We start from the raw sequence: 25,281 nt of genomic DNA, 5'->3' as shown, positions 1-25,281 counted from the left end.
GGCGATGAAAGCGGCGATAAGGATCCAAACGCCCAGCTTCCTAATCATACCATGGCCGGAGGGAGAAGCGCAAGGAGAGCTACTGATAACATTTTGCTCTGCTGTCGTGCACCTTTGCGAAGGGGTATGCTCGAGAGCCTGGCTGCGTCGCTCTTAGGCGTTCTTCGAAGATTGAGCTCGTGGCATTCCCACATGATCTCCAACCATTTCGCAGGGGGGAACTGCTATGCAGCTCCACCTACATAGGACGTAGGGTGCTCAGCTGTCTTAAAACGGGAGTTTGAATATGCATCGAAGCGGAATCCAGGAGGATATTTTCGCAATGTCACGTACGCGCGTCGTAACCCAACGGGAACATTGCCGGAATAGGCATGGATATCCCTCAGTCGAACATTAACCCATTCAATAGCACAGGGCGTTGAGGGTAGGAGAGCGCTATAGGATCAACGATGCCGGTCTGCGAGTCTTCTTCGCATAGGTGGAACCGGCGCGGCTTTCCTTCGCGGGCCGCTCGATCGTCATCGTCAAGCCAATGGTTCGGCCGATAATCTTCGCAAAGGAAATGCTGAGGATACCATTGCAGAGACGGGTTTTATATCCTACCCGCATTCCATCTTCGTGAGGTTCGTTAGCGCTATGAGTGGCCGGAGCTGGTGGCTGCATCAACTGGCCCGTAGCCAGTGGGTCGATTCATGCTGAAGTTTAGCAAAGTCTGAGTAATAGGGGGTTAAGTGCCATACTTTTTAATGCGGCTGTGGTAATGGTAAGATGAACGTACCTTTAGGCCGCCGTCCGTAAACCGTTCACGTGGCAGTCGCTGCCTAGGAGAACCCGCTCCAAAGCAGCGGCGCATAAGGAGTTCTCTCTCTTTCGCCAGAATTTGCACTCCAAGTAAGAACTACGGGCGCTTAGCATTTCCTACCCATCCAATAGGATGCAAAAAATTAGCAAAAAAAGAACTCAAACGTCGTGTTGGCGCAGCGGTCGGAATTTGAACGTACCTTACGAAACGATGTAATGCGATTTTTCCCTCCCACCCACCACTTGCGTCTTCTTACAACACTCCCCAAACTGGCTTCTTACAACAACACTCCCCAACTGGCTACATCTTACAACACCCTCAGCCCACCCACCCCCGGACTTCGCCGGCCGGTCGGCATACTGCGTGTCAACACCCCCCTCAGAACCTAGTAGATGAAAATTAGTTGCTTAAAAGGCCGAATAGACTTGGAGAGAGCACTACTCGAACCCGTTAGCAATCTGTATCACCCGAAAGGTTGTGGAGATGTGACCGCTGCGCCAATTGACGTTTGAGTTTTGATTGATGTCTGAGTTGGCGGATTAATAGGATTATATCCACCAAGGATTTGGAGGTTTGAAGACCTTGTAGAGGAGCTGTATTTCCTCGATATACCTATTTCCGAAGTGTGGAGGTAATTGGGATGTGGAATTTGGTGGAGCATTTGCCGTCACCCGGAGTTCTGAGGTGAAGGCGGGTAAGAGAGGGGTGCTCAAACATTGACAAGATGTCGCGGCATCCCGAGGCCGATCAGCTCGCGAGCGCTATTCTTTGAAGTCAGCGTGTTCGATGTTAGATCTGGCACGAGCCCCTGACAGTCCCCAGGATATAAAACTTCGCAAAATCCTACGCTTTCTCGCGAGTTCGGAACAGAGATATGTTGTCCAGGAAGACCCTGCGATGTGGCCAATCTGTCTAGTGATATTGCCAGTCTATACCGTGCATGGAAGACCAGCGACCTCTCGATGCGTGCATCCGTTGAACCTCTAATGGCGAGGTATGCGTGAAATCCAGACCGATCACCTGAGGAGTGGGCGATCACTGTGGTAAACTTTGCCGAAGCTCGCTGGTCATCGAGATACGTGAACGTCGCTGTGCCATGTTCAATCGAACTTATGTACTAGCGCTATTTCGGCGTACTGGAAGCATAAGTGGGAGCGAGACGCATCTGCTGGGCTGGTTGTCTCTGTGTGGAATCAGAGCAAATTAGTCTGTGACTGATGGCTAACCCAACGCGTCGGCGCGCTCGCGCTTTGACGACCGCCGATATCGCGGGGGCGTTAATGAAAGCGACTCCGGGCTGCGTCGGAGTCGAAATGATAGCAGCACGGGTTTGATGAAGCACTCGGTGGGATGGGAGATACAACGCGTGCCATCGGTCGATTCGCTCAGCGTCCACATCGTGAAGATTGGGAAGGAGGGTGCCGATGCTATTCCTCGTATCTCATATCTCTTGCGCGCCACAGGGGAAGATCTTCAAGGAATTCGGCCGGGACCATGTTCGGAATCGTGCCTCCCCACTCTGGTTCTAAAGGTTGGTGATCCGGATCACGCCGGCAACGGGCAGCTTCGAGGTGCTGATGGACGGCGGAGTTATTTGGGTAGCGGCCGCGAGATCCTCATAGATGCAATCTCCCTAATGGTCTTGAACCTGTTCCCTAGCTCTTTCGCTCTGCAACTCCCCAAGATGGAAAAGTCTTGTTGAAGCCCTTCATGCCCCTGCCTTCCTTCCCCTTTCGTTGTGACCCCGGCCAGCACCAAAAAAAAGCGCAAAAAGAAAGGTCAAGCCAACCCAGCGCAGTGATCGGGAGGATTGTACTTACGATTAGACATTAAACATTATTGTGCCGCCTATATATATTGATTTTTAGGTCAGCAAGGTCCCAACTTCGAGTTGCTTTAAATATACCCAACCGTTTATCCAACCCCCCACTCGAACCCTCCCCTGCCGACCTGTAACACTTGTTAGCATAGGCGTTATTGTCGAAGTTGGACGCTTGACCACTGCGCTAGGTTGACTTGAATGATGATGGTCCCAGAATAGCAGATATATATACAAGGGTTTAATTCGCCCTGAAGTGTGTGCGTGAGGCGTGAATATTTTGTCTGGTGTGGGTTGAGTTCGTTCTTTCCTTAAGGATGTAGGCGAGTGGAGACTATAGTAGACCGACTTACCGCTCCGAGGCAGCATGGACGTAGCGGACCGTGGTGGATCACGCTACGATTCATCATAGCATAGGACACGGGAGGCCAGAAGGAAAGCTCCTTGGATGTGACGGCGGGTCCTCGTCTTCTAGCACATGTGCTGAGGGCAGACGGGCTTGAGACGCTTCGGCGTCGGTGTCCCTCTTCAGGGTTGCAGCACAGCATTTCACGAAGCATCCTCCTATCCCCTAGTACACGGCTCCTAATGGCCTGAAGTAGAGCTCCGGTGGAAGCAGCGAAGGGAAGATGTGTTTAGGGTCTCCTGGATTGGGGTCTCCTGAATGCGGTTCTCGGGCACGGACACTTTTCCGGCTCGCTGCATCTCCTCAAATGCCTAACAAGGTTCCAAAGCCATGAGTTGGCAAGACTTCCCCATAGCATGCGGCGCATGTGGGTGCATTCTGGCGTGCAGGATGGATGTTGACGTCTGACGCTTAGCCTCTCGCACAGGGGATGCCTGACGTGCCGCCAAACCATTTCCAGAGCCGGCGTGGGGAGCTATGAGCTCGCGCCTCAAACGCTCCCCGGCTCTCTTCCACACCCGCCACACAACGCCCAACGCAGTGCGTCCACCGCAACATGGCTCCGTCGAGAGGTCTCGGTCTTCCGCAGCTCCGCAGCATCTTTGCAACATCCACCGACCCTCGCGGCAACATGGCTCTCGCTAGGCGGTCCTTCTCGTCTTTTGCGGAGCGGCTTGCAGACCCCGGCAACAAATTTCAGAGCTACCTCTCACGCAGCAGAGACCCCTACCTCAACCTTTCGATCGAGGACTACATCTTACGGAACTCTCCGCCCGACTCGACCGTCCTTTTCCTTTACACGAACCGACCCTGCATCGTCATCGGCAGGAATCAGAACCCGTGGACGGAGGTGAATCTGTGCATGCTCGACGCGGCAACGCACGGGGGCCGAGCCGCGAAGGACACCGAGCCGCCTGCTATTGGCGATGTACACCTCGTGCGACGTCGCTCTGGCGGTGGGGCCGTCTTCCACGATGAAGGAAACCTCAATTGGAGCATTACATGCCCCCGCGGAGACTTTACACGGGATAAGCATGCGGAAATGGCCGTTCGCGCTTTGCGGAAGCTGGGCGTCGACCGGGCCAGGGTCAACGAGCGGCACGACATCGTGCTGGACCAGGGACACACGAAGCGCAGCGCCGAACCCAACGACACACATCGCACGCCGTATACCGTCCACGAAGGCGGGTCTAGGCCTTTGAAGGTATCCGGCTCCGCATACAAGCTGACGCGGGCGCGAGCGCTGCATCATGCGACGACCCTGCTCGCATCTCCGAACTTGCACATCATTCCGCAATACCTCCGGTCGCCCGCGAAGAAGCACATACAGGCCAAGGGCGTCGAGAGCGTTAGCTCACCTGTTGGCAACATAGGGCTGGACATGACCCTATTCCAGAAGCGCCTGCAGGAAGAATTTGCGGCAATGTATAGCGGCGGCGCTGGCAAACACTCAGCTGTGCAAACCCTGGGCGAGGAGCATTTGAACATTCCCGACATCAGAAGGGGGTACGATGAGCTTCGGGTTCGTAATTGATCGAAGTTCACGACGATATGGATGCTGACTGCCGCAGACCGAGGACTGGATGTGGTCGCAGACGCCGCAATTCACAGTCAATCTCCAGCCGTTCGATGGCATTCATGTCGAGATGAAGGTACATCATGGGATCATCAAAACCTTCGACGCCAATGGCGCTACGCATTCAGCCGGATCGCTTGAAGAAGTCCGATCCGCGCTCGTAGACCAGAAGCTGCAGGACATTCGCAACTGGAACAAGCATCTTCGCAGCCGCATCGATTCGTGGGAGGACCACCATTCCGTTGTTGCGGACCGATTGGAGGAGCTCTTGCCCATCCCGCAGCTGTCGACGTGCTGATATATGTACGGTGTTCGCCGGAGACGCCGTCTCCAGATACCACCTGTTCGTTGACGAGAAAGAAAGAGATAGTCGAGCAACCGGTATACATGTTGAATGCGGGCAACCCTTGTACGGTATGCTGGTTGCTTCGAGAAGACGACTGCGACTCACGTTGGGCGGTCGACACGATCCAACGTCAATAGATTGACCCAACCTAGGAGAATCATTCGCCTTGTGAGATCAGAGGTACATTCGAGGAAGCGTTTGCATGCTCCGGCATCTTGATCTCAAGGGGATTGATATGGTCTCTGTAACCTGCGGCTGAAACCCGTCTGATCCGATCCAAGCAGCAAGGCAGGCCGCGCTCATGAGGGATGTATAAATCATATTCATCCTTCTATGCTTCTCGTCAAATCAAGGGCCAATGGGCGAGGCTCAGAAGAACACGAGCTTCTCGGAGATCACGAGCTTGTCTGCCTCGCCCTCGACAGGCGACAGTTTCTGGCCACAGACTCTCCGCAACATTCCCTTCCAAACTGTTCGCAGGGAGAGCGGAGCCACACTCTTCATTCTCGCAGGCCTTGGATGCGAGAATGTGTTATGCTTCTTTAACAGGCGCGTCGTTTCCGGGGCCTGAATCCGGTTCAATAATAATAAATCGATGGCAGCTGGCAATGCTTTTGCCATCTTCCGAGCATGGCCGAGAGAGAAAAGCCTCTCATCCGCACCGGTCAACAACTGACGGATATGCCAGTCAAGTCTCTTGGAAGCATGCTTCTTGGCAGAGGGATCTTTGGTCACTGGGGCTTGTTTGAAAAGAGATGGGATGATCAGGGCGTTCGTGGATGACAAGAACGACGAAGAGTGGGTATTCCGGACGCATCCGCTGCGTGTGCTCGCCCCGCATCTTTCCAGGTTATGCCGCCCTCAGTATTTGGTGGTCTTCTCCCAGGCCGCCCTCTCTTTTGAGGTGTACGCGATGTCAGTCGAATGATCCTGCTCGTTCATTGAGCACCATTATCCGGTCAGCTGCGATCGAATTGCGGGGAGGTCATTGAGGAGGAGGTAGGCAATCTCTCGTCGCCATGAGATGCCGGTCGTCTGCATCTTGTCTCGATTCTCTTGGCCATGTGGTTGTTTGGGAAGGGCCACAACTTCCGCCTTTCCTATTGTCGATTCCGGCTTTGTTCAAGCAGACAGGTGCCCTTCATGCGACAGCATGAGCTTTTCCTTTCCCGCAGGACTCGATCTTCGCCCTTGACCGGCGTTACTTGTCCAACTCGCTTGATCCCATCCCAGGCAGGGCGACATGGCAATCATCGTCGGTCGATCGCTGCAATTCAAAGTGTCCATATCTCGGGCGCCATTGTCGAACAAGGTCATAGTCGACGAAGGTGTGAGGTCCCAAGACCCATTCGGATTCCAGGACGGTGCCTCGAGCGGATGGTCGCCGCTTCACCCTGCCCTTCGCCTTGTGTCCTGAGTGCAACCGAAGCTGATGCCGATGCATTCTGCCCATGTCGCCTGTGCCGACCACCTTACCGGACGTTGCGGTGGTGAGGGAATTTTGACGATGCTTGTGTTCGACAGTGCGGTCGCCGCTATCCTAAGTCCCCGGAACAGAGTTTGCCAGCCATCGACATCGAACGTTATGTGCGGTGTGCGCCGGGGTTGGCGCTGTCCCTGTGTCTGACTCGACTATGCGTCGTGCTTGCTCGAGGATGTGTTTGCCGGTGTAATGATTTCCGGAACAGAGGTGACCCTGTACTCGAAGTCGGCAAGTATTAGCGGCACCCACAGCAGATGATGCCGTCGCAGTCTTGCGGCTCGATTATCCACCATGGCTGGTACGAGGACGTACCCGCCGTTGTACTTGCGCTCGGACGGGTTGGCCTGTCCTCGAAGCCGGTCGTTGTGCGGTAGGCGCAGCGGTTGACTTTGTCGCTTCCACACAGCTGGGCGTCAACGCCATGGCCCATACCGCGCATGGTAAGCGCGGCGGATCGAGCATCCATGTAGTTCGTTCCGGAATACCCCCGTCGTAGCCGTTGTCGTCAGAAGTCTCTGAGGCATCCTGCGTCCTGTTCTCGAAGGACCAGAGCGGAGAGTGCAATTTTGCTCCTTGCGTCGCTCGCGATGTGCAGCGGCCCCCGAGACCGGATCCGATCCTCATGGCTCCGCGGATGTCCCTGTTGTCCTCGTTGTAGCCTTCCACTGGTATGACCCGTTTTCAATTGCACCTCTGGCCGGGTGAGGTGGTCTCGAGGGGACGGTGTGAGGAAGAGTAGTTCGGGTTCGGGCATGTGTCGGGGCGCCGCGCGGCTTCCTTTTGTGAGTTAGCAAGCGGCGTCGAGCACGCCCCCCCTCAAGACGGCAGCAGGATCAGCGGTATGAAGAGGCTTATGGAGTCGCGCTGAATGTCAGTATACTCCTCGTCAACGTCCTCGATCTTTAGAAGTTGTACCTCTCTGTTCTCACCTGCGGCGTTGATGCGGATGTGCGAGTGAGCCGGGTGGGGTGGGGCGATGTGAGCGCTCCTGAGTCTCACGCCGCACATTCTGACAGCGGCAGGACTAGGGACGTGAGGATGCTTATGGAGTCGTCGAACGTTGGTATAGTCCTTGTCGGCGTTCTCAATCGATTGAGGATGTTCTTGGACATGCTATCACCTTCGTCGTCGGGGGGGATGGGCGGAGCAACTCAGCCGGGGGCAAACTAGCGGACGACGTCGAGCGCTCCTCCTGCGCGCCGTGAGGGAGAGAAGAGGAACAACATGTGCAGGCAACGCGGAGACCAGTCATCATCTTCATACTCTTCCTCGGATGCCCCGCGGCTTGGAACAGGCTCCTCCGGCCTACCTTCGCCGTCGGGGTAGATGTACGGGGCGCATTGCACGAGCTAGTGGACCTTAAGGAGAGACTTCCAGCACGCCTTCCTATGCGAGCGCAAGAAGATAAGGTGCAAGAGAAGACAGCATGGAGTCGAGTCTACAGCTAATATACTCCACAAGATCCTCCCCTGTCAACGGATGCTCCTGAGATTGTTCTCGCCTTTGGTGTTGGGAGGATGCGCGGCGTACATCAAAGATACATCGCGCTCAATGAGCCAAGGGGGGTAAGGTGCTAGGTGCTTCACAACCTCTCTTCACTGTCCGTGCGCGGGCTCGAGGGTGCATTGCTAGGCTCATGGTGAAGTCAATCTCAGTGTGATCCGACTCCAAATTTCTGCTTACACCAACACCATCGCCGTCACCATCGACTCGGTCACGCTCGCGGATCGCGTCGCCTGAACACTCAACCTCTGCTCAATCACTTGAAGTACACCAGCCTATCCTATCTACAAGACCAGCTCTCCGACCTCTCCTAACCCGAAGCCACCCCCCTCCGCAAGTCGACGATCACCGACATCCAGAAATGGACGAGATCCGTTGGTACGCCGCAAGGCTCGACCTCCCGCTGATCGCCACCGCCGAAGGAGCCGTCATCATCCTCCGACTCGCCATCATCCACGACAGTCGTCTCTTCGTCCTCCGCAAGGAGCAAGCCGACATCGCCGCCGCCAAGCAGTCAGCCAGGGACTTCGAGAACACCCTCGAGGAGGGTATCCAGTTCGGCCTGGACAAGGCCCTCCAAGACATCAAGGCCGCCAAGGAGGAGCGAGAGACCCAGATGGCAGCCATGGAGTGCGAGGAGCGGGAGCTGCGCCGACGACTGTCCGTGGCCTCGCTGCCGCTGGAGCTGTACCACCCGGAGGTTTAGAAGGGAGTTTTGGGGACGTCTTTTCGGTGGGAGTAGAGAGGACATAAAAGCAAGGATTCTTTAGAGACCAGACTTCGGTCTTTTGCACACCTCGATGAATAGCATGGTCACGTGCTTCTGGTGACATAATCCCGCTGATTCCTTGGCGAAATGCAGCCTTCTCGCATCCCAGTTTCAGCCTACTCGCCTCGAACCACAATCCACCAGCCAGCGCCGCTCCCGTCATTGACCACTAACAATAACCCTGCAGCAGCAAATTTTACACAATGGCGTCCGCCTGCTTGCCTTCTATCAGCAGACGGAAACCCGTGGCGTCGGCGCAGCATTCCGCGGCTGGGCAGCCGTCTTTCCACTGGCTGGGGCCTACGTTTTGAAACGAAACGCTGCCACAAAACGCACGCGTTCGTGCGATCTACGTTTCAGGTGAAGATGTGTGCTTACCTTTGCCTAAGGCAGCTTTCTTCCTCAGCCGCAAGGGTTTTTTGAAGGACTGGAAGGGATGTTAATTGTTTCTTGCTGAGGCAGCAAGATTTCTTCGCATACCTTACCTCCCTTCCCAATCTTATATTTTAGCCGCTCGCACATCCCTTGACTTTATGGAGCGTCCATGTTCGGGCGCTTGCCCTTCTTCGATTATTGAAGGAGAAACCGGTGCGGAGATGCATTTCGAAATGGAGCTATCTGGCGCGTACTTCGGCGCGCAGCCGGAACAGCACTTTCCGCATGACCAACCTACCTTGATCGACCAGCATTCTACAGGTGAGCTCGTCTCGCTTTCACAACTATAATGACAAAGGTCTAAGCACTGTCTGACAGCTATTGTAGTATATCCGATTCATTTATCTAGACATTGGCCGGCAACGAACTTCCACAACCCTAATCAGCATGCGCACCGGCGGCAACAGTCCACGTCTACCCAGTCTTCCCGCTCTTCTGCATTTCGATCATCGGATGGTAGCGTTTTCTCGCAATGGCAAACAAGAGATTCTTTGGCCTCGACGAACACCACGTCGCACTTATCCGAACCCTTCGGGAATCAGCATGTAGCTCAGGCTGACGGCTCGCTCAACTTCAACTCTCCGGTTCCACACTCACACCCTCCGACACCCGTCGAGGAGCCAGCCCCATTCACACTCACCAAACTATCGCATCCGCGCCAGCCGACTCCGGAGAAGGAACCATTCGCTACCTGCATATCGCGAACGAAGCGCTCCCGTCGATCCACAAAGGAGCCAAGATACTGGTGTACGACTTGCGAGGAAGGCTTTGGAGAGAAATATGACTGGAAAAGGCACGAGGAAACATATCAGGAGCGTACGGAGATGTACGAATGCGGTCTATGCCCTAACATCTACTTCCTGGACAAGGACTTCATCCATCACCACCAAAAGAGTCACCGATGCCAGATCTGCGTTGAGAGAAAACACGCTGAGTTGGCGAAGAAAAAAAGAATTTCGCGGACAGGATGGGGCTGTGGCTTCTGCTGCCGCTTCGATCGCGACTGGACCGAGCGGTGCAACCACATCAGCTGGCACTTCGAAAAGAATGGCGATACGATGGCAAACTGGAAGCACTCGCATGTGATCCTCGCGCTCCTTCAACGACCCGAGATCCTCCCCTACTGGAATCACCTCCTCTATAGCAAACAGCGATTCAACCCTCGCTTCGGCTGGAATCAACACACTACGGGTCGCGTTGAAGGCTACCCAGAAGCCAACCCTCATCCGCAACTACAAGACCTCCTGGAATTTTATACTCCCGAGCAGAGCGCAGAAGCGTTAGTACGACTAGCATATGATAAGGGGCTGCTTCGGAAAGAGCTCCCTCGTCCGCCCGTACCGCCGAAAGATTATGCTACACGACCGCAGCAATCCACAACCTTGCAAGATCTCCTGAACGATACGGAGACTTTGAACCGTTTCCTAAGTACGATCGTTGAAGATGACGTTCAGCCGACTGGCGTATGCACCCTTGATTATGAGGCCATGAACGAAGCTTTTGATCCCAAATACCATTCTTTTGTGTAATTTCTTCTCCCTACTGTATAAGCACGATAGAAGATGCGCACTGGCTATGCGAATACGGTAATGCACCTGGAGTGCCCTAATGACGGAACGTAATGGTAATTTCTCTCTGTTTCCTTAATTTGAAGCCATTGACTGGCTCCCTTCTGTAATTGTACCCCCACAATAAAACTTTCTGATGCCGGGCGCCGGAAAGGTAGTTTCTCTCTTTTGCCACTCTCTTCCCGGTCTTTCTCCTTTCGTAATAGTCTCATGGTTACACAAGAAGGGGTCCGTTCACCGGTCAGGCACCACTTCCCTTTTAGATCACGACTATACCTGAATCGGACATGGGGTTCACCTGAAACATTAGTCTCCCAACGTTTCGTTTGTTTAGTCTATCGATGGGTGGCGAACATAGAGGATGTGGTGATGTGGTTGGGTGGACCTTATCGTCACCTGAGGCATCTGAGCAGGTGACGTGTCGAGGGCAAGAGATGGAGGATTCAGGTGAACATATCTGCTTCTTCCTTCAGTACGCAAGAGGTATATGAGCAGGCTTTCTGGACTGCAGCACCGGAGAAACAACCACATCGCAGACACATCCACCATCGCATTCCTGCTTCCGGCTTTCGACACATCGACGCAACGCGAAGAACAGCTTCCTTTCCTCCACGATTATCATCAAGCCGATACTCTCGCTCGCATTTCGAAGCTCAACATGACCGCCGTCAAGGTAAATCGAAGCTATCCAAGCCTATATGCACGAACACACTAACATGTGTTCATAGCACCAAGACAATATCCACCACAGTACCGCTAAAATGGTCATAATCATCAACATCGATCACGCTTCGACTAGCTCACCACGCGCACCGAGGAACTTCTGCGAATACGGGGCACAATGCGAAGAGAGGAAGAATGAGAGGGACACAGAGGGACATGCTGAAATGCGCCTTGACATGTGGCTTGCTCAAAGATCTAAGGAAGAGCCTTGGAATGCGCTGGTGGATGCACGGAGCAGCGGGACATGAAGGATGCAAGAAACGATGGGATACGATTATGTTGTGAAGGGCTCCAGGGGGGTGTATACGCGATTCAAGTAAGCCCCGTACTGTGTGCTGAAGGTCTTCAGACACAGTTATCCACAGTATGCGCTGCGGCGTACAGTGTTGGGTTTCGGCAGGGAAATCTGGTCGCCGGAGCTAGTCCCGATCAAGGCGCGCCAAGGAATTGCGCTAGTGAACCTTCGACTTTGCTTTTCAAACCTTCTTTCCTCCCACCCACTTTCATCATGTCACCATCAATATTTTTCTCGCCTTGTTGCCTGCATGCTGTGCTTCACAATAAATATCTTACCGCGCTTTCGCGCGGCTCGTGCACATGTTGCCGAATTTGACTCGCCGCGACCAGCAAACCCGGGGCTGGCGTTACGTTGGTAAGCTCTCATCCACTTGAGGATCGTCCTGTCGCTCATATTCCTAGAATGATACAAGAGTAGATACGGCCTCACCTAGTAGACGGCGCTCCTACGACAACACTTTCAGAATAACTAGCCTCATGGACGGACGCGGTGCTGTACTGCCCTGTATGATACCCCTCCTTCATGGAGGCCGTTCCGGGATTCTCATTCAAGTCGTTCTGCTTTGCCAATACTCTTCACGTACCGTGCGAATTTCGCCTCTCATGCACTCTCTCATTGATCTCCTTCCTTCATACTCTTCCACCTCTCTTTTTCCCGGGCGAATCGCAGGCGTCGTCTTCGGACTTCGTCTGTGGGTCCATCAGGCCGGTTCTCGAACCAACACCCAGGCTCTGGCCCGGTGAATGGCTTTTGGACAAAGGCATCGCCCTAGAGCAAGCTCCTCAGTGCCCGTGTCGTGCGGAGCCGGCTTCGCACAAGCGTTGCGGCTGTAGCCCACTGTTGAATGGGGAGCAGGAGTCCCTCTGGCGTCCTTCTCTGCTACTCATCCTCTTTGTCTGCTCTTCCGGGTGGGCAGAGATGGGCGAGCGGTATAGGTGGGATTGGCGCTCGTTTAGGCCTTCTACATACCTGCGTCTTTTTGTCCTTGGATGCCGTTACTTCCTGCAGTGAGCGTGTCCTCCAATAGATGTGTCTCAAATCTTTGTTCATCATTCAACACGACCTGTGGTAAGTACAGTCCCCCAATTCTATAAACGAACGCCTACTCTCTACGTCAGCGTCGCTCACTTCTTTCGAAAGAGGTCTGTGGCCAAGAACCAGCTGAGCGCGCTCAGGACCATCCGGTCGCCTAATATGTTTGACTGACTGCTCGGACATTGCCTATGTGGCCTCCCTAGCGGTCCGTCCCGTCGAACCCGTCCTCCTATCGCGCCGCCCCCGGTCCTCGCCATCCCTTGTATCCTTCGTTGCGCACCATTGGATTCCCCCTTGTCTGCTTCCGGGATTGCACTACGGAACTTTGAGAGAAGCTGCTCCAAATTGTCGTTCCCCTCCTACTCTCGAGGCTGGAAGCGGGCAGCGCATGCCTAGATGCCTAGAAAGCTTAGCCACAACCAAACTCGGACTTGGCCCGGTCGAGGACACCATGGTTTCTGGTACGGGGGATAATCTTACTCCTGCAATGGCACGTAAACCCGCAACAGCGGTGAAGAGTAGGACACCTGTCTAAAAGGTGCAAGAGGGCCCCTCGCGGTCTGACGGCGTTGAATTGAGCCATTTTTGAGGATTTGCCGATTATTGTGAAACTGCAGGTACCATTGCCGGCATGGAAATGGTAGGACATCGTTGCTCGAATAAAGGCTAGACGGACCGGAGACCCGTCGCCGCGTTAGACGATTCCCTTTCTAGGCTACGCCCCACTCGCTAAGCCCCACGCGGCTTTTTGCTTCTTATGCCTCCGACTTTATAAGAATGTCTTGTAGATTTTCAGCACAGCATTTTCCCCCAGCCATTTCCTCGTCGAGAATCTATCTCTAGCTCCTTTCTTTATATGCGGCAGTGTTATTCTCTGCTCAACTAATCCACCGACGACCTTCGCTAGTCTGCATTGGCACTGACAATCTCTCAATTATCAATTGCTCTTCTGTCATCCAGCAAGGCAAGAATCCATTCTCATAGGCTGCGCCTCTTGCGAGAACCACCGTCCACTTTCTGATATCCTGTAACGTTTACTAAACTCTGAGTAAGCTAAGCCTCCTGTTGTGCCATGTCGGCCATGACGTTTCTGTATAACCAACCAAATGTTGGCGCCATCTCAGTCCTTCTTGGGCAACATCAAGGCTGCTTCAACATTTTAGACTACATACATCATGCTCCGAGCCACGAATAACGGCGATCGATATGAACTCACTAGTCCTACGGCCATGCCGAAGGCGGGTGGCTTCCTGTGGAATCAGAGGATGATGATCCAAGTCACCTGTCGGGGCTACGCCACGTCGCAGTTCATGCAACCCGAGCCCGCGAAGTACGCAAATGCGCCGAATCTCGAGATGAAGACCTTCATGCAGCCCGAACAGAATTACTACGCGCATCATCCCGGCCGCTTTGTCTACGTCAAGGATGAGGAGACAGGCGAACTGTTCTCCGCGCCGTTTGAACCCGTCCGAGCCAAGTTGGACCGCTTCGCCTTTTCTGTCGGCAAGAGCGACATCTCATGGACCGTCGAGAAGCTCGATATTAGAGTCGAGATGGCCTTCCTGCTTCCCACCCACGACGTCGCTGAGCTGTGGTCGATCAAAGTGACCAACTTATCCAACCGCGAGCGCAAACTCAGCATTTATCCATACTTTCCGTTCGGCTACATGTCTTGGATGAGTCAGGAAGCAGAATGGGATGAGAAGGTTGGCGGCATCGTTGGCAGCGGTAAGACCCCGTATCAGAAAGCGGAGGATTATCCCAAGACGAAGTTCCTTAAGGACAAGTCCTACTTCCTTTGCGAAGAGAAGCCGGTGTCATGGGAAGCGAAGCAGAAGGCGTTTGAAGGCGAGGGCGGCTTGCATGCTCCTTCATCACTAAAGGAGGCGCAGCTGAGCAATAGCGATGCTCGCTATGAGACTCCGACGGCGATTGTACAGTATCGTGTCACGCTGAAGGCGAACGAGGAGAAAGCATACCGTTTTCTCTTCGGTCCAGCTTTGGACGAAGCGGAAATCCTCGACATGCGGAAGAAGTACTTGAGCAAGGAAGCGTTCGCCAAGGCTGCAAAGGACTACCAGGAGTACATCGAGAGAGGAAGTGGATGCCTGAAGATCGAAACCCCGGACAGGGACCTGGATAACTTCGTCAACAACTGGCTCCCGCGTCAAATGTACTACCACGGTGACGTGAATCGGCTTACGACGGACCCGCAGACGCGAAATTACCTCCAAGACAACATGGGCATGAGCTTCATCAAGCCCGAAGTAGCCCGCAACGCCATCCTCAGAGCGGTATCCCAGCAAGAGAAAACGGGTGCCATGCCGGATGGTATCCTGCTAGCCGAAGGTGCTGAGTTGAAATATATCAACCAAGTCCCGCACACGGACCACTGCGTCTGGCTTCCCGTAGCGCTTGAGATCTACCTCAGCGAGACCGGGGACTACGCGCTTCTGGATGAGAAAATCACCAGCATGCACGGCGACACATATACCGTCTTCGAGCGCTTCAGCCGCGCCATGGACTGGTTGCTCTCCGCCCGCGACCACCGCGGTCTCAGCTTCATCGCCCAAGGCGACTGGTGCGACCCGATGAACATGGTCGGGCCCAAGGGCATCGGCGTCTCGGGCTGGCTCACCGTGGCCACCGCCTACGCCCTCAACCTCTGGGCTGCGGTCTGCGACGCAAGCGGTAAACCCGACGTCGCGGCCAAATACCGCAACGGCGCGAAGGAAGTCAACGAGTGCGCGAACAAGCATCTCTGGGACGGCGACTGGTACGCGCGCGGTATCACCGACGGCGGGGTGTCCTTTGGCATTAAGCAGGATAAGGAAGGTCGCATTTGGCTGAATCCGCAGGCGTGGTCCATTCTTGGTGGCGCCGCCTCAACCGAGCAGATTGCGAAGATGCTGCCGCAGGTTGATGAGCAGCTTAGTACGCCCTATGGCGTGCTCATGTTCGCGCCGCCGTATATGTCAATGCGCGAGGACGTCGGCCGTGTCACGCAGAAGTACCCGGGCCAGGGCGAGAACGGCAGCGTGTATAACCACGCCGGCGCCTTCTATGTTTGGGCTCTGTACACCATCTCGCAATCCGACCGCGCGTATACAATCCTCCGGCAGATGATTCCGGGTCCAAGCGAGGAGGACTGCATTCAGCGCGGGCAGCTCCCCGTGTATATCCCGAACTACTACCGCGGAGGGTGGAAACTGTATCCGCGCACAGCGGGTAGGTCGAGCCAGCTGTTCAATACGGGGACGGTGAGCTGGGCATATAGGTGTCTGGTTGAGGGGCTCTGTGGACTGAGAGGTGATAAGGAGGGGTTGTGGGTCAGACCGCAGATGCCGAGTGCGTGGGAGGAGATGAAGGTTACGAGGTCATTCAGGGGCGCCACGTTTGAGGTGCAGGTTAAGAGGGGAGAGGGGAAGGAAGTTAAGATTGTGTGTGATGGAAAGACGTTGGAGGAGCCGTTTATTAAGAATGTGGAGACCGGAAAGACGTATGAAGTAGAGGTGGAGGTGCCGAGCGTTTGAGGTTGGCTGGAGTGAGTGCAGGTATGGTAAGGGCTGGTAATGGCAGGTGTGGTCGTTCAAATTTATGCAGGCTCTCTTATTGGGATACTTTAGAAGGCGTCGAGGTCTAATCTCTCCACTCAAAATCCATCGCGTTCTCTTTAACTCATCCTTCCCCTCCATTCCAGACATCCCGGACACTAAACCCCAACGCGATCAGCCTGCTCCCAGCGTAAACGCCTGATCAAGCTCCGTAAACTAGTATGGCTGATCTGTGAACGGGGACCCACCATCCATACACTCCCGTCAGAATGGCAGTCAGAGTACCGTGATACTCCGCTACACAACCGTTGGACCGTACACTAACGTTGCAGGAGCACTTCGGGCTCTTTCAAGCCATCGGTTCTCCTTCGACTCTCCCAGTTTCTCTTGCACCTGCTCATGAAAGGTACCCCTTGATGGCGGGAGTGTCAGGGCTTGCGCTGATAAGCAGGCGTATGCTCAGGCGGTGCCGTCTTGAGGATCGTCCGTACTCTGTTGTGGAGTAGGATGAAATTCGATGGGTATCTTCCGGATCCGAAGTTTTGACGCTTGTGTCGAAGCTCAGCCGATGCCAAAATGCGCGGGAAGGCAGCAGTCAGCAAGGCTGAAACAGCAATGCAGTACCACCCACCAGCTTACGCAAGCAGCCTTCACTCATCTCGTGCTCCACTTTCAACTCTTTTAGCCTTCCTCGCATCCCGAATCCCCATAAGCAGCGTAATCACCCCCGCAGCTAGCGCAACCGCCTGATCCAGATCCGCCACCGAGTACGGCGTAACCGGCACAATAGCCCCCCTCACCGAGTTCCCCTGCAAAAACGGCAACACAGACAGACTCAGCAGCACCGCGCCCAGAATCGGCACATTCCCCACAAACGCAAAAACATGCCTCATCTTCCAACACAGCAGAATCCACCACGTCTGCGCGCCCGCCCGGATCTCCGCCCGGACGAGGTACAGATGCAGCCGCGGCTGCACCTTCTGGTGGTGGAAGATCACGGCGACGAGGAGTGCGATCTCCCAGCTGATCGTGTACATCTCGATGGGGTCGAACGTGACCGCGGGGCTGAAGAGCGCGGCGAGCCGCGCGACTACGCACAGCATCGCGACTGAGAGCACGCAAATGGGCCGTTTGCTGCGCTCCTTCTCGCACGCGATGAGCAGCAGGTAGGTCCCGAAGATGGAGTATGCGCGGCAGATGCTGAGGGTTGCTTTTGAGGTCGCGTTCTGCGTGTCTGTGTCTCGCGCGGACTGGATGAAGGAGTGCAGGGCTGCGACGATGGGCAGCGTGACCGCCGCTATGAAGTCGTTCGTTATGGTGTCTTTTTGTCGGCTGGAGGGGTTGAGCAGCCAGGATATGGTCACCGAGAGGACGGTGCTGAGCCAGCAGATGTAGGCGCCCGGGCCGTAGAGGGAGGAGACTTGCGGGGATGCGTCGCCGTCTCCCATTGTGCTGGGGAGTGGGGATGGGGTGGTGGAATTCTGCATTGGTGATTAAGTTGGCAGGAAAGTGAGTATTGGGCAATGGGTGCGATGCTGCTGATGGCGGTGTCTTTTATCGCAGCGTGCTGAGGCCTCAGCCTCGACACAGCCACACGCGATGATGCAAGCCACATCTGCTTATCCTTGCTTTTCAGCTCTACGAACTCTTCATTTCTCTACCTCAGAGAAATCCGACCTGCCGGAGGCTCGCAGCAATCTGTTCTCAGGTCTTTTGCTCCCATCGTTTCATCACAGCCCGCATTCCGGGGCGAGAAGGAGCATCCAATATCTCTCTCATCTCTTGATCCAATATATCGAGCTCTCTTTTCAAGTCTGAGATCTCACTTTCCTCAAATACGTCGTCTTGCATATACCTGTCGCAATTCGCCCTCCATGCTCGGTACTTTTCCCATCGCGAGAGCCGCCAGGAGGCAAGAGCATCCCAGATGCTCAAGATGAGAGTGAGAACTCCGGCACTCAAGGCGACGGCCTGGTCGAGCTCCGAAAGTGAGTAGCCCGTCCTTGGGAAGGCGAAGACGCCCTGGGCGCCCGACCTATGCTCGTCCTTGGAGAACTCCGCATCCACCCAAAAACCAAGGAAATAGACTGTCAGCATCAGAGCCCCGATCGCGGGGGACAGTAACAAGAATGTCCACGACACTTTGCACCAAATTTTGCGAATTTTCAGGTCTTTCCAGTCTGCCAATTTATCCACGGCGTACAGAATGAGTACAGCGAGAGATCCTACAAAGTAAAGTTCGTCCACGCCACGGACTACGGCGAGCTTGGGCCGGGAATCCTCTCGTACAAAAGCGACAAGTCGGGTTATGGAGCAGAGTGCGCTGACCAATCCAGTACAGAACCATCTCTTCCTTTTGAAAAAGAGCATAGAGATGAAGAACATCCAGACGCCGAATGCTGAAAACCAAGCAGTGATGGCCAGAGTTGTGTCGAGGATCTCCAAGGCTGTCTGAGCGTCCGACGTCGTTTCGATGATGGAGATTTGGTAAAGGCATTGGACAGCCGCGATAGTAGGAAGCGTCAAAGCGGCAAGGAAGTCGTTCGTTATCGTATCGCGCTCTTTGCTCAGCCGATTGCAAGTCCATGAGATCAAGACGGAGAGTGTCGCGCAGAGCCAGCAGCCGAAGGTTCCGGGTCCATACAGCGATGAGACTTTCGAAGTAAAGTCCATGATTATAGGCAAAACTGTTGGTGGTACCGCATCTTAGCGAGTGCGCGCGTTGCCCATATGAAAGGCTGCGAATTAGGCATTGAATTTCGTGTGGTACAGCACCGCCACCCCCTCTGCAAGCCTCATCACATTCAATATCAATTCTCTCGATCCTCACCGGAAACACGGTCCACCTCGTGGACAGTACCCCGTCGCGAAACGTTCGTTTGAGCGGATTTCCTTGGATTATTATTGACGTTCATTCTCGAGTCATTCGGCGCCATCCAATCACCGTCCCACTCGAAGAGAAGCGGCACGCTCCTGTGAGCCCTACGATGCCTGTCGGATGCGAGAAGGCAATCTTGAAAACAGCAGACACGCGCGCATCCCTCGTCGCTAGGCTAACAAGTCTCAGGCTTCTCTTGGGCGGGCCGTTACCAAAGCCAGTAGAAGATGCTCACCACACCAGTCAGTGGAAGAGTGACGCGCTGTTTGCGTCGCGCTGACAGAAACATCGAAGCTCCGCAGTCGTAAACTGTGATATTAGCTGGGTGCATTTCTTTAATGCTGGCCCTCTGTTTTCTTTTCATTTTCTGCTGCTTACCATCACCACTATTTCGTCATCCCCCTCACAGCCAGCACTCCTTCAGCGCGTGCTACGCTGAGAACTATCAGCATCCCCCTGGCTCGCATATGCAGTTGCCGCCTATCAATTTTGCTGCACGTCCGGCTCCAGAGTCAGCAGTTCTTTTTAAGACTGTGTGGCGTGCAGAACTTTTTGATTGGCTTAATGGCTAGAGTGCTTCAGCGCTCGCTATCTAAGCAGCGCCTTTTCTCCGTGCTCCCCTTGCTCGCGGCTTCGCTCCTCCATGTCGAGCAGCCTGTTCCTGGCCTGCTCCTTGGCCTCTTGCTGCTCCGTCGTCTGTAGGGTAGCTCGTGGCGTTGCTAACATGCTAGGCGTCGATCCGGAGCGTGAGTGGATGGGCGGAGGAAGGGCAGAGGTCACGGAAAAATACCCATGCCCAACAGGCAGCAGGGCAACGTGACCGCTCCCAGCGTTAAACTCATTAAAATTCGTTCTTGTTGAGAATATTAGCTTGTTGAGGAATATTTGCTGGAAGCCTACATCATCGCGGTGTTGATGGGTTAGGCGGAACCGAGGGAACAGTGGTCCGGCTCCAGAAACACATGTTTTGACGGCGTCTGCCTTTTCACCACTCCGTCTCCTCCATCGGTGCTTTGGGGATGACTTTTAAACCACGAGGACATGAAACAAGTGGGTAGAAGTTTTTAGCCAGCCATCGCAAGGCAACCTTGTAGTTTTTCGCCCGAGTCATGGATGCAGAAAGGAAAGCACTTCACATCATACCTCGACGACCTGCTTTTAGAGAAATGTATTGCGTCGAAGGTGAAGTGTCGGGGCCGCTGAAGGAATCAATTTATAGGGGCTGGGAGATGCTCCACATGGCCTTCCGGGGTGTTGGTCTTTGGTGCCCATCATTGCCGTCCAGGACTTTTTTGTTTGCCCGGGAGATGGTGCGGAGCGTGTTCGTGCGTCCGATCAAGTTTCTCATAATAGGTCGTAGGCTGGTTTTGGTGTCAGGTCCGCTGGGACACAGGTCTTCCCATAAGGCGCCGCGCTGTTGGCTTTGGAGACTGTAAGTTCGAGTTGCCACCGTGACATCATTCAGAGACTGCAACATCTTTTTTTGACGCTGAGGATTTTAGAGACGAGGATGCTAGAGGGAGCATGGGATGAGTTCCAGCTTCTACCCTCGTCCCCGTAACTGGATCTTGGAACTGCGTTTGCCGGAAAGCCATAAGAAGAGGAGATAGACATTTTATGTCTTCTTCGATATGGGTCGCACTCAACACTCTTTCCATGCACCCATTAGAATCGGGTTTTGGGAAAGAGCAGAAAGCCAAAGACGACGCTTTTGAATTTCCAGCATCTACGCCATCGGATTTTAAGCGTGGAAACGGCAAAAGTCCTTTAGTCGTGGAACATATGGTGCAATAGAACAGTGCGATCTTGAGAGATCATAGTCTGCTCCTTACAAGTGCAAGTGATCCCATGGCTGCGCGGAAAAGCCCTCTCAAACAGCCTAGCTTCTCGCCTATCATGTATTCTGAGGCCGCAGCTCTTGTTACAAGCCAGACAGGACGCATATCTTCGATTTCTATGTGATTTTGATCCAGTAGTCTTCGCTTTCCACGAGACATCTTCCAAGCCGCTTTTTCTTTTTAGTGCTAGCTGACGACGCAGAGGGCTGTAAGGACTGCAACTTTGGGGCAAGAGGCGGAATTTGTACTAGGAAGGGGGAGCCAGAGTACCCACATGCATGAAACCGATGTATGATTCTGGTCTGAAAAGTTCTATGAAATGCACCACGATCCATTTTGAGACGCTGGTCCTTCCCCGGGCATCAAAGGATTTGCTGGTGACTGTAACGGCGGAACCCCTCACACAATGGAAAGAGCGCGTCAAACTGGGGCTCCACATCGTTGGCTTTGTGTTTGGCTTTAGTACCATAAAAACCTGCCTTCTGCCATATGGGAGGAAGACAACAAGCCATATAGTGATCTCCCTGAGGCCTTGGAAATACATATTTCCCGCAAGAGCGTCTGCGCTTGTACTGCAGGTTTGTTATTTCTCGACTTTCAGTCAATAGGTTCATGTGGAGGCGTAGCGAGTTGCTAATGGCGGAGGAACTGAACATTATGGAGATTCGAAATCTCCCAAACGCCACCACCAGTCCTGACTATGGGCGCTTTGGTACCGCTCGACTCTTATGAAGTCTGTAGGGACCGAACCCCATGTATGGCTACAGAATCATGTTTAGACTCATCAAGCGGGGAAACTGAATTGCAACCCAAGCCATGGATAGGCCGGCTTTGCATTCTAGTCATGCTCATACTCGCGCTGGTCTTCGATATCCGACGGAGGTTGCCGAGTTTTTAGTTCTTTCCAAGGGAGAAAGTTTGTAGAGAGTAAAGCGCCAGAGGGCAACGGATTTATATGCATTCTCGTGAGGTTCCGATGTCATCTGACTTGGCCATTCTGGCGACGATGGTGTGTTGATATGCTAGAAGGACACTCGACGCTCGTGCTCCCATGAATTGCTCGTGTGCTAAATTCCCGCTTGCCACATAATGTGCGCAACCTGTACTTTTCGGACACATCCCACTCCTTTTTGCTTCTGTTTAGATCCTGGCATAAGAAGGGCCACGTCCTCGGTAGCTGCGATTTTTGTTCCCACCTGCTTGCCGAAGCATTCGTTCGTCGAAGGCTGGATTTGAAACCTTGACTGGGTCGGGTCTTGGATAGAGGAGAGAAACGGTATCCTTCCATGTAGCGAACCACAAGGCCAGTTTTGGTCATCGAGCTCTCCAAGAAGGAAGGCTTCCATCCAGTGACCCTTCCAGCGGTTTTAGAGCTCCCATTGCGGCGAAGGTAAAGAAGAAGAAGAACGGGAAAAGGAGTTTATATATACGAGCGGGTGCCTGAAGGAGATCGGGGGCTCCGTCGGTCACGTGAAGCGAAACTAAGGACCGGATCCTCTTGCTACCCAAAATTTTTTGGTTTGTGCTGGCGATTAGGAAATTGATACTACAATCAATGCAGTTACCGAATGGTATACGGAGCACGCACTAAGAGCCTCTCTCCATGACTGTCGTCGTTTTCCATCTCGTGGTGCTCATTTTGGCCAGAAGCCACCTTGTTCTGCGCCGGCCCTCATGAAGCCCCAGAAGGCCTCAACGCTTTTTATGCACAGTCAGACCTTACACCTCGCTAACGAACGAGCTTGAATCAGAGCCGTCCCCCAGCACGGTCGTCGCCTGGCTATCAACCACCGGTGCCTCGCCTCCATTCTTGTCATCATCGTTCTCGATATCCTTCGACAAGCTTTCCGTCACCCAAGCATCAGCGTCCCGCAACGCCTTTTCGGGGTCTCCTCGGCAGGCCTGCAAGAAGTTCTGGATCTGGGCGGGCGTGAAGGTATCCGCAGGGATCTTCTCGGTGAATTTAGTTGCATATTCCTCGATCTGCGGGATGGTGTAGGTGCCTGACGCGACCGCCGAGCGTCCAATTAGTCGCATGAAAATATCGTGAGCGGCACGAGGGCTCATATTGCCAAAATGGACCTTCTTATCAACACGGCCGGGACGAGTTAGAGCTGCATCTAGCACGTCTGGGTTGTTTGACGTCATTATTAGCAGACGGCCTTCTTGAGACGCGTTACCGTCGATCGCGTTGAGAAGCCCGCTCAAGGTAACCTGCGAAACACATTAGCACAAGTCTTTACTAATTGAAGAGCACCAGCAGTGGCTTTCTGAATACCCCTTGAGACATAAAGCTGTTACCACGGGACTCACGAGGACGTACCAGATTCCGCTTCCGCGGTGGCTGCGTAGGAGCCAAAGTCATGCCAGGCGGTAAGGGCGGGAGTCCCTCAGGCAACGTAGGAGCTGGATGAGGCGCTGACGATGGCCCCTGCTCGCGACCTATGCCGGCGGAGTCGATATCCTCGATCACGACGACGCATTTCCGAGGGAGCGCCAAGAACATGCGGTGGAGCCGGCCGTCGCTGATATCGCCTGTAGCGAGGTTGATCATATAGATATCGCAGTTCAAGTGACCTGCCAACGCTGCGCTGAAGCTTGTCTTGCCTGGAAATTTGAGTTAGCAAATGTCACCCTGAAGTGATTCAGCGACGCTACTCACCAGTCCCTGGAGGCCCGTAGAAGAGGTACCCGCGGCGATAAGGGATGCCACAATCAGCAAAGAACTGGCGAGATTCCTGGCTGTAGTAGTACTCCGCATCTCGGATCAAGTCGGCCTTCACTTCGGGATCCATGTCAATAGTATCAAGCTTCCGGACAGCCTTGATGACCGAAGACCAGCCAGTCCCGTACGGGTCCGGACCCCCAGCGGTCGAGAAATACACGGTGGTAGTCCCAGTCCTTGTTCTAATCTTGTGGTCATGGCACTCCTTGATGAACGTCTGCAGTGGCCGCAAATTCCAGCCGATAGTAGTGAGGATGACTGCGTTCTGCACTTGGCCTTCCTTATCAAGGACGTTCGATGCCGGTCCACCCCTAGAACTCGAAATACCGGAGCGTGAGAACATGAAAGGACGGAAGCCAACCCAAAATATTCGTTTGCCAATAGGCGGCAGAATCTGAGCTTCGTCCGACTGCTGGACCACCTGCCCCCCGCGATTCATCATCATCTGGCGGTAATAGTTCTCGTTAGGATCCATAAGCCCGCCAGTCATGAGCATAGCGTTTGTAGTAGTGCTATGACTTCTGCACGCAGGGTCAGCGTAGTCCTCTGAAGTACTTCAGCCTCAGGCTCCCTTACATCACATTCGCCGACATCCATCCCAGCACTTCCCGAGCTACCGGATCATATTCTGGAATTGTGATCTGGCTCGTGCAAGCCCACCAGAAGAATTGCTTCAAATGCTTCCAAGCGGGCGCGGCAGCCTTGTAGAGCGCGATCACTGCCAAGACCTTATCTAGGTCACTCCCCGGTTGTAGTCGGACGAGGAAGCGCTGGAATATCTCAAGGAGAGGGTATTCGGAAGTAGCTGCGCGTTTGAGGTGGACCGGGACAACGCCGGGGGAGTCCAGCGGCTCTCTGTAGATGGTTACCTCCGTTGAAGTGGGGTTGCCCCCATGCTTTGAGTTCGCCATTAACCTGGTAGGCGGATGGTGGCGGCTATGCGGAGTCAATTTCGGTTGCTGGTAAGCCCTCACTTGGTAAAGCGAGGCCTCCAATATATGTCGTTCAGGCCGAAGTGCGTGACCGGGTCACGGGATGCGGGGTGAATATGGCTATAGCGCGCTCGAGGACATATGCAGTGAATGACGGTCGAACGACATGAAGTGGCCGGCTCGAGTGCAAAGGATGAAGTGCAAGTGCAAGAACAAGCGCCGCCAGAGATTTCAGCCTTGCACGTGTATTAGGCAACTCCAGAGCTAGCCGCTGAGCCACCGCAGGACGTCGTGACCGCGGCTGCCTAGGAAAGGGCCAATTAGGAACGAGGAAAGCAGACCATGCGCCTTAAAATGCTGAGCCCTCAAAAATGCAGAAGAAAGGAAGGAAAGATGACGACTCGAAGGAGGACGAGGAGTCGCAGTGCAGTGTGAGGTCCAGCGAATATGAAATTCCCTGAGGGTTAGCTCAAGACGCTAGTCTCAAGATGGCATTCCCGCGCTATACCGCCTTTATGTTAGCGCCTTCCCGCCTTGGTACGTCATAGGCCAAATCTATCGGCCTCAGAACGGCAAACACGGAAGAAAGGA

The 25,281-nt window shown here is 54.1% G+C and overlaps 9 protein-coding genes across 9 annotated transcripts; 6 read left to right on the top strand and 3 right to left on the bottom strand.

Annotated features, from left to right (window-relative positions):
- Nucleotides 1–3,583: 3,583 nt before the first annotated feature.
- Nucleotides 3,584–4,901, top strand: BU26DRAFT_499214 (lipoate-protein ligase A; the record flags this gene model as incomplete). The annotated part of the gene is made up of 2 exons (XM_033826389.1): nucleotides 3,584–4,549; nucleotides 4,599–4,901. The coding sequence occupies 2 exons, from the start codon at nucleotides 3,584–3,586 to the stop codon at nucleotides 4,899–4,901; spliced, it is 1,269 nt and encodes a 422-aa protein (XP_033691570.1).
- A 953-nt stretch (nucleotides 4,902–5,854) lies between these two features.
- Nucleotides 5,855–6,578, top strand: BU26DRAFT_24473 (uncharacterized protein). The gene has a single exon (XM_033821056.1). It carries the CDS (start codon nucleotides 6,012–6,014, stop codon nucleotides 6,441–6,443), a length of 432 nt encoding a protein of 143 aa, XP_033691569.1. The 5' UTR covers nucleotides 5,855–6,011; the 3' UTR covers nucleotides 6,444–6,578.
- A 1,718-nt stretch (nucleotides 6,579–8,296) lies between these two features.
- Nucleotides 8,297–8,641, top strand: BU26DRAFT_558015 (uncharacterized protein; the record flags this gene model as incomplete). The annotated part of the gene is made up of 1 exon (XM_033832522.1): nucleotides 8,297–8,641. The coding sequence occupies one exon, from the start codon at nucleotides 8,297–8,299 to the stop codon at nucleotides 8,639–8,641; it is 345 nt and encodes a 114-aa protein (XP_033691568.1).
- Nucleotides 8,642–9,312: 671 nt separating this feature from the next.
- Nucleotides 9,313–10,668, top strand: BU26DRAFT_558014 (uncharacterized protein; the record flags this gene model as incomplete). Its single annotated transcript, XM_033832521.1, has 2 exons — nucleotides 9,313–9,400; nucleotides 9,467–10,668. The coding sequence occupies 2 exons, from the start codon at nucleotides 9,313–9,315 to the stop codon at nucleotides 10,666–10,668; spliced, it is 1,290 nt and encodes a 429-aa protein (XP_033691567.1).
- A 1,260-nt stretch (nucleotides 10,669–11,928) lies between these two features.
- Nucleotides 11,929–12,992, top strand: BU26DRAFT_24552 (uncharacterized protein). The gene is made up of 3 exons (XM_033821070.1): nucleotides 11,929–12,082; nucleotides 12,130–12,796; nucleotides 12,869–12,992. Exon 2 carries the CDS (start codon nucleotides 12,251–12,253, stop codon nucleotides 12,737–12,739), a length of 489 nt encoding a protein of 162 aa, XP_033691566.1. The 5' UTR covers nucleotides 11,929–12,082; nucleotides 12,130–12,250; the 3' UTR covers nucleotides 12,740–12,796; nucleotides 12,869–12,992.
- A 527-nt stretch (nucleotides 12,993–13,519) lies between these two features.
- On the top strand, nucleotides 13,520–16,590 carry BU26DRAFT_24504 (glycoside hydrolase family 94 protein). Its single transcript, XM_033821062.1, has one exon. The coding sequence runs from the start codon at nucleotides 13,939–13,941 to the stop codon at nucleotides 16,294–16,296; it is 2,358 nt and encodes a 785-aa protein (XP_033691565.1). The 5' UTR covers nucleotides 13,520–13,938; the 3' UTR covers nucleotides 16,297–16,590.
- Nucleotides 16,587–17,912, bottom strand: BU26DRAFT_24461 (uncharacterized protein). The gene is made up of 2 exons (XM_033821054.1): nucleotides 16,957–17,912; nucleotides 16,587–16,865 (listed from the first exon to the last, which is right to left on the bottom strand). Exon 1 carries the CDS (start codon nucleotides 17,802–17,804, stop codon nucleotides 16,968–16,970), a length of 837 nt encoding a protein of 278 aa, XP_033691564.1. The 5' UTR covers nucleotides 17,805–17,912; the 3' UTR covers nucleotides 16,587–16,865; nucleotides 16,957–16,967.
- Nucleotides 17,913–19,169, bottom strand: BU26DRAFT_24460 (uncharacterized protein). The gene has a single exon (XM_033821053.1). The coding sequence runs from the start codon at nucleotides 18,988–18,990 to the stop codon at nucleotides 18,022–18,024; it is 969 nt and encodes a 322-aa protein (XP_033691563.1). The 5' UTR covers nucleotides 18,991–19,169; the 3' UTR covers nucleotides 17,913–18,021.
- Nucleotides 19,170–22,551: 3,382 nt separating this feature from the next.
- BU26DRAFT_24374 (P-loop containing nucleoside triphosphate hydrolase protein) lies at nucleotides 22,552–24,930 on the bottom strand. Its single transcript, XM_033821046.1, has 4 exons — nucleotides 24,335–24,930; nucleotides 23,696–24,279; nucleotides 23,357–23,640; nucleotides 22,552–23,247 (listed from the first exon to the last, which is right to left on the bottom strand). Exons 1-4 carry the CDS (start codon nucleotides 24,667–24,669, stop codon nucleotides 22,753–22,755), a joined length of 1,698 nt encoding a protein of 565 aa, XP_033691562.1. The 5' UTR covers nucleotides 24,670–24,930; the 3' UTR covers nucleotides 22,552–22,752.
- Nucleotides 24,931–25,281: the final 351 nt, after the last annotated feature.

Source organism: Trematosphaeria pertusa (assembly GCF_010094035.1).
Source record: "Trematosphaeria pertusa strain CBS 122368 unplaced genomic scaffold BU26scaffold_1, whole genome shotgun sequence".
Classification (NCBI taxonomy): domain Eukaryota; kingdom Fungi; phylum Ascomycota; class Dothideomycetes; order Pleosporales; family Trematosphaeriaceae; genus Trematosphaeria; species Trematosphaeria pertusa.
This window is presented reverse-complemented; position numbering and strand designations above follow the sequence as displayed.